This window comes from Hyalella azteca, unplaced genomic scaffold (assembly GCF_000764305.2).
Source record: "Hyalella azteca isolate HAZT.00-mixed unplaced genomic scaffold, Hazt_2.0.2 contig12937, whole genome shotgun sequence".
Lineage (NCBI taxonomy): Eukaryota > Metazoa > Arthropoda > Malacostraca > Amphipoda > Hyalellidae > Hyalella > Hyalella azteca.
In genome coordinates this window covers 90,234-104,462 of record NW_025942877.1, presented here as the reverse complement: position 1 = coordinate 104,462, position 14,229 = coordinate 90,234, and the positions used below count along the sequence as shown (strand labels likewise).

The window sequence follows — 14,229 nt, the reverse complement described above, 5'->3', positions numbered from 1 at the left end:
GGAAGAGATTATATACGTGGCCATCAGGCGGAGTGAAGCGTGCGGGCATCTACTACATTAGGGAGAGATTATTTATGTGGCTATCAGGCGGAATGGAGTGTGCGGGCATCCACTACATTAGACATTCTAATGTATTAACGACGTTTCAAAGTAACAACCATCATTTTCAAGTTAAAATAGTTTAAATTATGAGATTTGGATCGTACATATATAAATATAGGTAAATATGATTCAAAAGTTCCTGGCAGAACTGAGCTCCGATTCAGCAACAGTAATGGCTTTTGTGTCTGCGTCGGAAAACGTTTATATAATGTAATGTTTCCGCTTTCTCATAGTTCCGCTAATTATTTCTCAAAAGTTATATGACATCATACGAGTAATATTTTTGCATACGTCCAAAGCAGTGATCGTTATTGTCTCACACAGAAGAAACAATATATCTTTATAGTTTTCGGTGAGTATAAGCTGACATATTGGAGAGTAAAATTTAGAAGCTTTGTTTATTCACTTCCAAGTTTCAAATCGCAGATTTCGAATGTAATAGCTTACTCAGTACGAAGTACAATTTTCACAATGTGTAGCGTTGCCGATGGCGATATCGTTCCTTCATGGCGTTGTCGGTGAGAAAATAAATATGAATTTTTATTTTAAGTGTTAACTCAATTTATGCAAATATTCATCTGTAAAACAATTATTCTTTAAGGCAACGAGCCGATGGTGAAAGTAATACACATCGTTCAGTTTCGTTTGTATTCTGTGTAAATGATCGGGAGTTAAAGAGTAGTTCATTAATACGGCGGTTAAGGCTGAGCAGAATATCGGCGCGGTGAGCAGGACGGGAGATCACTCACATCACAGGATGCAAATCGTCCATGTCACTTCAGCCAATAGAGATCCATTAATTCTGCAAGCTTATATTTACATGCAATGCCTGCCGGCCACAACGATCGAACACACAAAACACAGCATAGCCAAGGTGGTGCCAAAATCTAGTATTCCTTTTTATGTACGGTTCCATAGTTAATTATTACTAAATTGCGATGAAAAATATTATTATAATTGGCATTGGCGCATTTTAAGTCGGTACCGTCTAACTAATTATATCCTAAAATATTATAATACGAGATGCAAAGGTTTTGCCGATCGTGCTAACTAGCGAAAATATAAATATACATTCTTGAGCTCTACATTAATCTCTTTACAAACATTATTCACATTTAATAAAGTAAATACTCCAGCCTCATCGGACGTTGGTTTTTCAATTACAAAAGTACATAAAATTCTGATTTGTCTACTGAACATTTGATGTGCCTAGAAACGTCCATCAATTTAATAACTTTCGATGCACGACAAAAGAAAGCCGATGGCACAGAAATTTAAGCAAAACAGAATTTTTTTATTTCTCAAAGTGTATTGAATAATACGAGTACGAGAGATAGTGATGATATTGATTAATATTGATCGCTCATATTGATTAATATGAACGATTGTGGCCGCACTTGTAAAAGGCCTGGTGTCCTCAGAGGCTCGGTGGAAGCAGTCACTATATCGGTACTATGGCACTACGAACGCACGGCTGCTGGTGACACGTCACACAGACAGCAGGAAAGTAAGGTAACTACTGAGAAAGTTTATCCTAGGACAGACAACAGCAAGGATACTACGAAGCGGCTATAATGCAGTATGTACAGCTGAAGACCATCTCTGTTACTATCTTAAGTTATGGTGCAAGTATTTATAGATATTTAAATGATCACGTAGAAAGGTGACTCGATTTTGTTTATGATGTACGGTGAGCATAAGCAAAATAAAAATTTAATTTGGTTTTTCAAAGGAATTGGCACAATTAATTAACCATAACTTGGAAAAATTGAGTTAGGAACACCGGTCTACATCAAAAGCTTGTCACATAAGATGATGACGACATAAAGCAACTGTTGGAACCGGTAGAAATTTATTCAGTTATCCTCCAATATATAAACGAGCTACTGGCCGTATTACCTGCATCACACAACAGACAGGAATAACATATAATTATACAAATTACGTCCCAAATTAAACTGATATTATTAGGCCAAAAAAAAAACACAAGTTCAGGCCATTTTCGAGAATTTTTCTATGCGATTTTATACAGCAGCTTTCTTAGATGGCAATTTTCGATATCTGTGATGAAGCAACAACTTCAGCACAGAGCTGATACGGCAACTCTTAATTGGCAGCAGTTCTTGAGTGAGAGCTCAACTTGAGCTATACACGCGAATTAAGTAATATCAATGAGTCAATACATTGAGTAATTTAAGCAAGTCATGAAATACATTTTCTAATATCATTCAATGATTATGAAGAAATTTAAAGGGTGTACCAGTATACAAAGGCTGCCTTTTCAGCACATCACATCAGTCCTGTGAAAATTGCAGCTACGATTCACGGGCATTAAAAGCTAGTGGACTACTCACGGACCGGACAGTCACTCAAGTGTTTTTTCTTACGAACTTCTTAGATTGCACTTGAAAGGAATGTAATTTTCCCTAAATTAATTGCAAAATTGAGATTGACAGCATTGTCATAGAAAATGAGTGGTTGGAGAACATTGCGCAATTTAAACTCCGACTACATCGACCTAAAAGTTTATCCTCAAAAGTTTACTAAGCAATGCAGTTCAGATCCTCTGCTTTCAATCAACGATTTGAAGTCATTCAACTTTGGGATGCATTTTAATTTAGGCGCACCAAGTTTCATTCTAGCCATAAGAAGATAATTCCCAGGCCCAGTCTTCACACCGCAGTGGGTCGGCACTTTAATCGACGCCACTACGCCACCTCCCCTCACTTTCCTGAACACTTCAACGTTTTCGTCACCCGCTAATTCGCGGATAATTTTGGAGGCTGCAAATTTGAGCACGGAGTGACTCCAAGTGGGAAGCGGCTCAGGACCTCTTAGGGGAGCTAGGGGGCTCGGCGTGAGGAAGTTAGCGTTGGCGGAAGGAGGTGTGACGTTCTCGATGGCGTTGTGTGATCCGTCGAACGCAAACGCCTCCTCAGGATCCATTTCCACCGACATAAGACGGCCGACAGAAACAATATCGGCTGTGCACGCTGCTTCTAGGAGTTCGTCGTCACTACACGGCCGACATTCTGCACGGGAAGATAAAACATTGTCATGATTAAACATATTATACAAAATCTTACAGAAAAAGTAGAACAAAATTATCCAAAGCATAATTTGAAAACACTATCCGCTAGAAACAAGCTAAAAATTTCTGTTCCAGTAACATGGGAACGAGATCATTTCCACGATAGACCAGAAACTGCAACACATGTGACCTCACGTCGCCACTAAGTTTCACGAGGGAAGTCTCGTGTCCGATAGCCAAGAGCACGTGTACGTAACACCTGTCCTCACAATGCCACATGTTCCGAAGTTTCGAACACATGTGCAGTTGTGCATTCGAGGGACAAGAGATGCAATAAGCAGGAGTGTGGGAATGAGTCGGATAATCCACTACTGTAGTATATACAGTGCTTCATATCATTCGCAAATAACCGGATCCTTGAAATTGAAGTCAGTTTTAAGGCCAGTAATGGGCATCGATTAGTCCTGAGACGCCATCTCGAATCAATGCTGATTTATTGCGTGAATGGTGCGATCAAGCTTCATGGGAATATTTCACTCATGCTGAACTCGGGAGTTAAGAGCGAAATTTAATCTGGACTGTGACTGAATCAATAGGTATAGAAATGTACAAGGGCCGCTTCGCAACAACCTCAGACACATCTGCAATTACCGATAGACACCTGCGTCTCGGAATAATTGTCTCGAAATGAACCGGGATAACCGGGACTAGACGAACAATTCCCGAAAAAATAACGAGACACAAGGTAAAATTGGTCCCGGAGTAAACGTATGAACCGGGACAAGACTTGTGCCTCGGACTTTAAAACTTGTATCCTGGTAATTATGAAACGACACGAGACAGATAAATATGAAACGAGACATGACGTAAAGAGACGAGACATTTCTTAAATATTCAAGGCGAAACAAGATATTCCTAACGATACGAATGCAAAACAAAACATTCCGAACGTGGTGTTAAGGAATACCAAGTTAGCCCTTGATTGTTAATGAGCAGCTGCCAGTTATGGGCAGATTAGGAGACATTCGGCTGCTATTTGGCAATTAATTTAGAGGGCAGATTTGACAGTGTGTGACTGAATATTTAGTGAATGATGTTGCAGTTGAGCTTTTCAATCGCGCGCGACGAGAGACATACGAGTTTAGTACGCTTAATAGCATAAACGCGAGTCGGCGACGCAGAGCCGATCGGTCAGCCGCTTTTAGAAGGCGTGGAAGGGCTTTCATGTAGGCCTGGCAAGATGCTGCGAATCTGCAGTGGTCACTGGAAATATTTTGAGGAGCAAAGAACAGGCGAGGCCCATGATGCACGAGATATTAATCATGCCAAAGTCGTCGCAAATTTTGTGGCGATATTTACAAGTTCAATGATGTCAACACATCGGGCCTGAGTATGCTTTTCGTGCCGACGCTGGTCAGCTCAGAGTCTGGAGAAACTTAACCGGTCTAAACAGAGACTCTAATGTGGCATTAGACGAACTGAAGAACATCTGCAATGAAGATGAGGCTTTATTGAATTTTAAAAGCCAATACACAAATGAGAATATTGGACGTATACGTCGTAGGTTAACCAAAGCCAAAGTTTATACCCAAGCAAAGCAATGCCATCGCCACCTGTAGGCTACCGCAGATGAGAGTAATTAGTCTCAACTGATCGAGGGGAGAACGTACAACCTTCTGCTCTCTGAAAGGGCTAGTTTGACCTCTCGGTCATTTAATTTTACACTATATATTAATAAAAGAAGAAGCATAATCGTTTCCCAGGTAGATGTCTCGTAAACACTTGCTGCCTGGAAGCAGGCTAACTACGGGCAGTTCCTGGCCGATACTCGCTATTATAACCCCTGAAGCGGGCAGTATACCTCTGTAAACGAGGTCAATGGCCTGGTAATTAGTCACGATTATCGTTGACCGTAGTTTACATCGAAAACCAAGCAAGGCAAAAACTTGCGTCGATCCCGACCGCGGAGTCTTGCTATGTATCAACTATATTTAAAATTTCACTCAGATCCATTCAAAATTGAGGGACATGTGAGCTGTTCAGTTGGGTGAAATGTTTTTTTCGTATTAATCAAAAACGAAATGACGTAGAAATCTGTAATAATTCCAACCGCAGCGCATTTCTAACAGTTATGTTTTCAATTTCACTCTGCCCCTTCAGATTAGCTAGGTGGGCAATAGCGATGTCATTTTACATATTAACATACCTGAAACGTTGTAAACAGACAAAAGGTTGATCAGATAATGTCTGAAACAATTTACTCTTCTAATTACACATTATGCATTACTATTATGTCTCGCTATGCCTCGTTGTCTCGCTGTTTCCCGTTATAAAAGATGCAAATACTGGGAAATTTTAAAATTCTTTTTTTAACCGCGACGTTTCGTCTCGGAAATCCCACGGATTGCTGAAAATTGTCCCGGTTTTTATTGGTAACCGCGACAAACCCTGTTGTCTCGTCTCGTCCCGAATGGGAAAAAGTACCAAATGCAGGAGTCTATAATTTACGGCCAGTCGTCATGCGCTAATATAAAATGATGGCGTCCAAATGACCTACCTATGGCTAGTCTTTGGTTATTGATGACTTCGTACGCAAAATTCTAATATTTAGGAACTTGCATTTGAATGCATGAATATTTGAATGCAACATACATGAATAATGATTAAGGACATTAAATCATAATAAATAAATGAAACCGTAAACAGCTTTAATTGTAATAACGTTTAAGAAATTTCCCTGGGACAGAATCTGTGCGACTTTTTCAACTCATTCGCGACCAAAGTTTTAAAATTTCACACAATTTATCGGAAACGTAGACGACGTTCAAGGCACATTTCACCAAGACTGCAATTATTAATTCAATAATCATTTGCGGCAAATTTGACAATGATCCATCGCATCGTGAAATCATCAAGGCAAAGCTGAGTTTTGAGCGCTAGCCTTGACGCTCATACGTGTGGCGGCAAGCTCGTGCAGGTATTACACGGCAGTTTACAACTGCAGGAAGGAAGACTGCAAGTGACCTCGCGTCTCCCCTGCCGCGGCGCACTTTCTCTCCAAGCTGAATTCATCTTCCCAGCCTCGATAAAGAAGAAGCTTCATTGCAGAATTTTTTTTGCAGAGCGGTCATCTTTTCACTATTCAGCCCCAGCAGCAGGAGACGGAGGTCGAGGAGCCTGCAGAAGTGCATGTTCACCGCAGCTCTCGTGGCCACGTTGGCCATCGAGGGCCCCAAATCTCGTAGGCATGTGGGTACAGAGCTTGGTATAGAGCCGTTTATTTCCTAGTAACTAGAAAGATGCCAGGTATAATTTAAATAACAGCTGATAAACTGCATTCAAGTCGTTGAATATGGAAGATAACATTTCTCACAAATGAATTAATGCGAGACATTATGTATTCTTGCTTTAAAAAGTAGGTAATTATGTAAAAATTGCGTGCGTGCAAAAATTTAGATTTCTAACTATTTCTTCACTCAGAATCAGTATTCATATTTCTTCAGCACATGACGCATCAAAAGCGGAGTTTGCGCTCTGAAAACAATAGAAAGAAAGCCTTCCTATTTATTCAACGAGCATCATAAACATGTCGTCCAACACCAACACTCCGTGAAATGAGCTTCGTAGGAAGATAGTAGCGAGTACTCACTCACAGAATAAAATACGCACGAATTTTATTTTCTTCATTTATGCGTATGTAGGATACAGCAGCCAAGTCCAATGTTCTTATATCGCAGAAAAAGCGGGTAGAGCGCTACAATTGCGCCTTCCCACGACACAACGTGGGACATGCTCGGGCGAAATGCTAAGCCCCTCGAGACACTTGCGCACTGAATCAAATCCACAAATAAGTGAGCACAACAAAGAACTAGATTTACTGTATAGTCGACAAAAAATACTGTGTGTAGTACGAACAATAGAGAGCTACGATTGAATTCTGACAATCTGATAGGTATAAGCAAAAAATACCCGTATTGCTGATTCCCCTTTAGAGTTAAAAAGTTTCTGGGAAGGTAAATTTAAACTGAATTCTGTACCACTAACAATTTTTGAGCAATTTCTTCATTCTGCATCCACTCCGAACGATTCACACATCATCTTCAAGTTAATTATTTACTTAGTTTCATTGTAATATCACGGACTCCTGCATGAGCACGTATGCAAACTACGTACCCAGATGCGCGGTCTGTTCAGCTGGCAAAAGCAGCACAAAGGAGCGCATTTTTACGCGCTACACGACCCGCAAGTTGATGCCAGACGAACGTAAAGTTTAAGAAGACAATTTACGAGGTGTTGTGACAACGGCACTGACGGTGTCATTTGCAGACCTTGCTCTCGGTGCCATTAGGAGGTGGCGAGGAGCTCTAAAACAGTGGAGGCTCTCTAAACTGAGAAGCTCTTTAGCGAGCACGCATCCTACACTGGGACGCTCTTCAAAGAGGAGGCTCTCTAAACTGAGAAGCTCTTTAGCAAGCAGGCATCCTACATTGGGAAGCTCTTTAAAGTGGAGGCACTCTAAACTGAGAAGCTCTTTAGAGAGGAGGCACCCTACACTGAAGAGCTCTTTATAGTGGAGGCTCTCCAAACTGAGAAGCTCTTCAGCAAGCAGGCATCCTACACTGGGAAGCTCTTTAAATTGGAGGCACTCTAAACTGAGAAGCTCTTTAGCAAGCAGGCATCCTACACTGAGAAGCTCTTTAAAGAGGCTTTCTAAATTGAGAAGCTCTTTAGTGAGCAGGCACTCTACACCAAAGAGCTCTTTAAAGTGGAGGTTCTCTAAACTAAGAAGCTCTTTAGGAGCAGGCGCCCAACACTGAGAATCAGCTCTCTAAACTGAGAAGTTTTTTTAGTGGCTACTCCACACTGAAATGCTTCTTAAAGAGCAGGCACTGTACACTGAGAAGCTCTTTAAAGTGGAGGCACTCGCGACAAAGACATGCTCTTTAAAGAGCGGGCGTTGTGCACTCATGACATTCTGGTGTATAGTGATGCTTCAAAACAGCGCGAACTATTCAGATAATCAGAAGGATAATTAAGTAAATGATAGAGTAATCACGCCTAAAATATGCACGATGTATGAGAACATGAGAGGCAGCAAATGTTTACTTTTCTAAAAAAAAAAGACTAATAAACAAAGTTAAAATCAAAGTAAGCTGCCCCGATAAAATGGGCAAATTTGAAACAACGAATTTCAAATAATTGAAAGACAAATGACCAGATGTTCATTTCATTTTCTGACTAGCATCGGTTAACTGAACTGCTTTGAATAAATCACTTCAGATTTCGAAAGAAAATAATATGAAAAGACTTTTCACAACCAAAAAAAAAATTATAATCGCAAATTCTCAATCACATGCATTTAATTAATACACTATGAAATATAATTTCTATACAAACACGACCAACAGAACTTCATATTTTTTTATCAAAGTTTAAAAATGTGATCACAGTTATGCGTGCAGTGGATTATTTTTCTTTCTGTATAAGATTCGCGTATTCAAGTTCACTTGCAAGTCCTGTATTCACATATTCACAGCATAAAGCCACACGATGAAGCTATACCGGATTATGTTTCTCAATATCATTGAGTGGAGGTGATGGCAAGCAGGCACACTCAAGAGGCACAGGGACAGGCAGCGTGGCAAGGAGTTAGTGTGTGAGGGCTCATAAGAGAACGGCTGTTCACAGCACGCGTCTCATTGGCTGTGAATTCATTCATAAGGCACCCGCTTAATGAAAGCATCTTAGTAACTTCCCCTTATGTCTAACCTCCCTCCTTCTACCGATAGAATTACCACTTGGTAATCGCGGCGTAAATTAACTTGATGAAGCGGAAAATAAACCCCAGTTTCAGTATTTATAGCGCATTTTTTCTTTATAGAAAAAATGCACTATTGTGCTCGCCATGTCCGTCTGTCTGTCTGTCCGTCCGTGACTTCACGTTTTCGTCGATTTTAAGAAGCGGGCATGCCTGTATCAAACAAAGATACGACATCTCTAGCTCTAATGCACTGTACTAATCGCAATGAAAGCTGACTTATGCACGAGAAAATGCGCTTTCTGTCACTCACTGTCGTGAGTACCGAGTTATATTTTTGAAGAAGAGTAATTTCGATCGCACAAACGAATACAATGACCTAAATCTACGAAATTTCAATGAGTACAATAACAAAATCCACATTTAGTTTCTTCATAAAGTAATCACTATCACAAACTGGAGCCAATAGCACGAGATTACGCTCATTGAAATAAAAATCAAGACTACATATGTTTGGAAATTTCAAATAAATGTTTCAAGAACGACGAAAGCTATTGAAAATGTGACCGAATAATTTCCTCGAAAACATTCATTCTAAAATGGAATTTCAATTTTTTGAACAAGTTAATACGATAGGGACATGGAAAATTTTGAACGTTATTTTCTCTTACATGGCAAATATCAGAGACGATTACACAGTCATCACATTTGCCAAGGCCCAAATTAATGTGTGCAGCGCTTGGGGTTGCAACAGCCATCACGGTACATCGTACGCCGGCTTACCAACAAATGTGAAAGTTGTTATCCGCCACGACATGAGCTCGGACGTCATTAGATGTACAAAAGAATAGATATGAAAAATTCTAAAGTGATAGCTAGCTTGAGCTCGTATAAAGTATCAAATAATATTATTTAAAAAATTTCAAGTTCACCAATCGGAAATAAGGAGAGGAAGTTGTTTGCAAATGCAATTTTTTTATAAACAAATATAAAGATGGCGGTTCATTACAACTGTGCGTCATTTGGCAAGCATATCGAATGAATAATCGCGTTCACGTTATGCGTTACCGCACTCTTCGACTCTTTTGAGCTCTGTTCTTCTATAGTGTGCACAGCAGCTGATCTCACGGTCCTCACATGCTGTATAATTCGCAAAAACTCAAGCAACCAAAACATGCGATCTTCAAGCGGGTCGACAACTGACTGCATCAGTGCTAGGTCTTCGAAATGAGCTGGTTGTTTCAACAGATGCTGGTTGTTTCTTCAGTGCTGCTGTGAACCACTCTCATTAGAAGATTCGGATGAAATGTGGATTAGGAAAGAACTTCCCAATAATCACGAGTCACAATAGGACAAAATCAATTGAGTGAAGGAACCGTAGATGATCCCAACAACAACGGCACTCGGAAGGAAAATTGAGACTATTAAAATTGAGACAACAAAGCCCTGTAGTCTCCAAGAAGAAGCCTTCCGTGGCCCTTTCCAATGTGAGACCATAAAGCCTTGGCATTACACAAGCGGTTTCACGGAGATTCCATCCATCACGGAGGCTCAAAGCTGGCCAGTCTGTCATCAACCACAATAATGAAAGTGACTTGGCAAACACGCCACAGAGGCAGGTAGCTTCCGAGGGCCCGTGACTAACCCTTCGCCGAAAGAGAACAGAAGAAATCCATTGAAACCCAAGGAAAACCTATAGCCGAACCTTACGACGAAGAGGATAACGTTCAATTTAAAAGGAATTAAAATAACTATGGTTGATAAACTACATCTGAATGCTCTAGGATAACTATAAATGATTGGACTACATATACCTACTGTAGACATGCGAGAACAAATGTATCATAGTCTTGAATTTATCACAATCAGTTCAGAGGATTTTGAATGCATCAAGTGTCATCGTCAATATCGAAGACTGCAACAACCCAGAACAACCCTAAAATATTTAGTTTCCGTCACAAAACTGAAATGCTTAGTGGCGTCCCAAAGGCAAAGTGGCAAACCATTACGACGATGCTTATCAGTTGAGTCACCGACAGAGGAACGGGGCGCACGGTCTTGAAGTAATTATGAACATTCATGACGCGCACACATGACGAGCAAACGAACTGAAACTGAACCAGTACATGTCTGCACAACGACAGGCAAGGCGCCTAGACCACGGGAATTGGCAGCGCACATCAAGACCATCACACGATTTGCCTTTCATCAGCGCAACAAGCAAAATCAAACAACAAAAATTCAGTGCTAATTAAATATACTTCCAATCACATCGTATAACAGGAAATCACAGAGCTAGAAGCTTTCTATTAGAAGGTTGAAGCCACTAAATAATTAAAAATGAATGCATGAAAAACTGGATTCATCTTGAGAAGAAAAATAATGAATTTGTTCGCAGACAATTTCTCTAAGACTTCATTTGGATGCGGATCCGTAAGACGCGGACATCATATTCTAGCAGGAGGTCCAAGATATCAGCCGGATGAGCTGATGACACGCCCGTCCAAAGAACTGGATGAGTCCACAAAAGGACGCCGACACAAAAATCTTTGTCTCTGCATGCAGCAGAACAGCTTGCGCAGCAGATAGACCATATCTCAAGCTTCTATTCGCGACACCGCTGCAATGTTCAAGACGAATGCTGATCTTCAGTTTGGCTTGAATATTGCAGCGGCCATGTAATCTTCGTCGAAAAATCGCGCCGAAAGCAAAAAAAAAAAAAAAGATCAAAGCACTTGATAACATTTACTGATCTTTTGTCGCCATATAAGACATAATTAGAGCCGTAATTGAAATTAAATAGCCTTAGGACAAATATTACAATTATTAATTAAAATTTTCTTTAAATATGAAAACGGCATAAGCAACTTGGGCTACACTGTCCAATGTGAAAAAGAGGTCAGAATTGAAATTAACACACATCAGTGAAGCGATAACAGACCGCGGGGATTTGGCTGGATAAGGCGGCCACAAAGCCCGTAGCATCCCAAATCCTCCCTGAAGACAACTGACGGAGAGATTAAATTAGCGACTTCAAAGAAAGCGGCGATGCAGAAAGATAGCAGCCCAGCCTAGCAAGGCATCGCGCGCAGTTGTCGATTTTGAGTAGTCTAGTTATTGGATTGTGCTGGAGACGAGCTTACATATGCTCGTCGATATAGAAGGTAGAATTCAACTTTATGAAGCAATATAAGTAACATGTGTGCAAAATAATGAGAGAACAGGATTAGGGTATTGTAAATAATTTACATGAATTCATTGATCAAAAGCGGGAAATGCATTCATTGAGGTATGAAATAGAAGAGCAAAAAATATGCCAATGTGCATATTTCGATGAATCTTCAATGGCAGCTCATATGGACTGGTGTTCAAACAATTTCTGAGCATGATACAATGCATGCATCTATATTTCAATTATCTCTCAACCGAAAGATGTGCCCAATGAGTGCGGCAATGGACACAAGATGAATGTACGCTGCAATCAGCAGCATTCATTGGACAAAAGACTAGAAAACGAAACACAATTTCTGTCCGTCAAGAATGCCATAGATTTGCGTAAAAAGATGCTGGCAAGAACTACTGTAACCTGCGCCTAGAAATGCCACTTCCAGTGATAAATTATAATAACTGAGTGCCAAGAAGATAGGCTTCAAGGTTTTCAGCTGGGAGCAATCGGAAATAAAAATAGTTTGCTTCGAGTGACAAGTTGGATGAAAACAATTTGAGACAAAATAAAAACTTACGACAACGTAACTATTCAGACGTTCTTTGCCATGACTTTAATTCCAACGGCAAACTCCGGTCCCAAGTTTTTCAGTTTAATCAATGAATTATATTAACAACTAATGCCCTCTAATATGTTAATATATTTCCATTGCAGACATGAGTCAACTTTGGGAAGCAGCCATGTACATGTCTTGACAAGAGCCAACAATTTTATAAGTAATTTAACAGGTTTGCCTCCAAAAGTATGGCAAAAACGGCAGTAGTGCATAATTTAAAATTACGATGTCAAGCACACTTGAGAACAAGAACAAACCGTGGAAATATCAGTAAAATGAGAATATTGCTGCTGCCAAGGTTGAGTAAAATTGGCAGTTGTGCGCGGCTCGGTGCCCAGAAAGAGTGTGTAATTAAGTCGACCAAGCGACCGCCGTCACAATGGCGGACAGTTGGTAATCCATTTTCAAGGTCCACAAGTCAGATCCTCTCATTTCTAGGGAATTTAACAGTTCACTCACGCGTGAACCCTGGACTTCTTCATCCTAAATTACCTCTCACCGGTAGACAACGTACACATGATCAATTTCGAGCGATTCCGTGAGATTAGCATGGATGAAAAAGACTAGTATCTCCTTCAAAAAGAATGCGACGAATAATGCTAAAACGACGAAATAATTTAAAATTGTCTTCGCTGAGCAAATGCAGAAGTAAATTCTATGGTAAAAACGTGGAATTCAGGAATTAGTTGAGATGAGATTCAAGAAATATAGAAGTGAATTCTCAATAAAAAAAATATAGACAAGCAACGAAAGATTGTTCAGCTAAAAAAATTTCTTGGACATTTATTTGTTATTTTCATGAGAAATAATATTAGTTGAAAATGATACAGCAACAGAGTGAACAGACTAGTCGATTTCAAGATTCGTAAAGGTTATTTGCATGCCAATGTAGAAAAAACGTGAAGAGAAACATGGTAAAAAACTTTAAAGCGTACGTTCAGTTCGAGGAGCAGAAGCATTGCGGTTCACATAGGTGACCAAGAAGAAGTGTAAATTGATTGGATTGGGGCGAGGAACATCCGAAGCGACCGCAAGTATGTCGACGTGGCTATCAGGTACGCGGTCCACTGTACGTTCAGTTCGTACAATGATAAAAGCCGACATCGCAATGCCATTAACAAAGATTTACACAAGGCTATTTAAAAAAATCGGTGTGCTCGCGACTAAATCACTGGAAGTCTAAAGGGATTACACAACATCGCTGGACGAAATACATTGAGGAATGTGCTTGGACTTAACCCAAGGCAATTTAAACCGCTCGTAACAGTCGGCATCGATGTCGCGTTGATGCAAACTAACTAAACACAGTACAGCAGTACCCCAATACAAAACGAACAAAAATTAATTCAAACTACACACCGAGACGAGAAAAGTAAAAAAAATTAGTATAGGAATGTACATTATGCTAAGCAGTTTAAATACAACAAATTTAATTCTTAGAAAATAATTTTTGACGGAAGAAATCTTATATACTATCATTTGAATTTAATCTAGGTATACCGTATATCATGTGATGAAATATACTCTTAATTCTATATATTCTTTTCAGATGACAA

The 14,229-nt window shown here is 40.0% G+C and overlaps 1 protein-coding gene across 1 annotated transcript in view; it reads right to left on the bottom strand.

Annotated features, from left to right (window-relative positions):
* Nucleotides 1–736: 736 nt before the first annotated feature.
* The window catches only part of LOC108683072, a 30,409-nt gene continuing 16,916 nt past the window's right edge, over nt 737–14,229 (bottom strand). Inside the window, exon 5 of the mRNA XM_018172349.1 lies at nt 737–3,134. Coding sequence (XP_018027838.1) covers nt 2,635–3,134 — 500 coding nt within the window. The 3' untranslated portion in view covers nt 737–2,634. The remainder of the gene's footprint in view (nt 3,135–14,229) is intronic.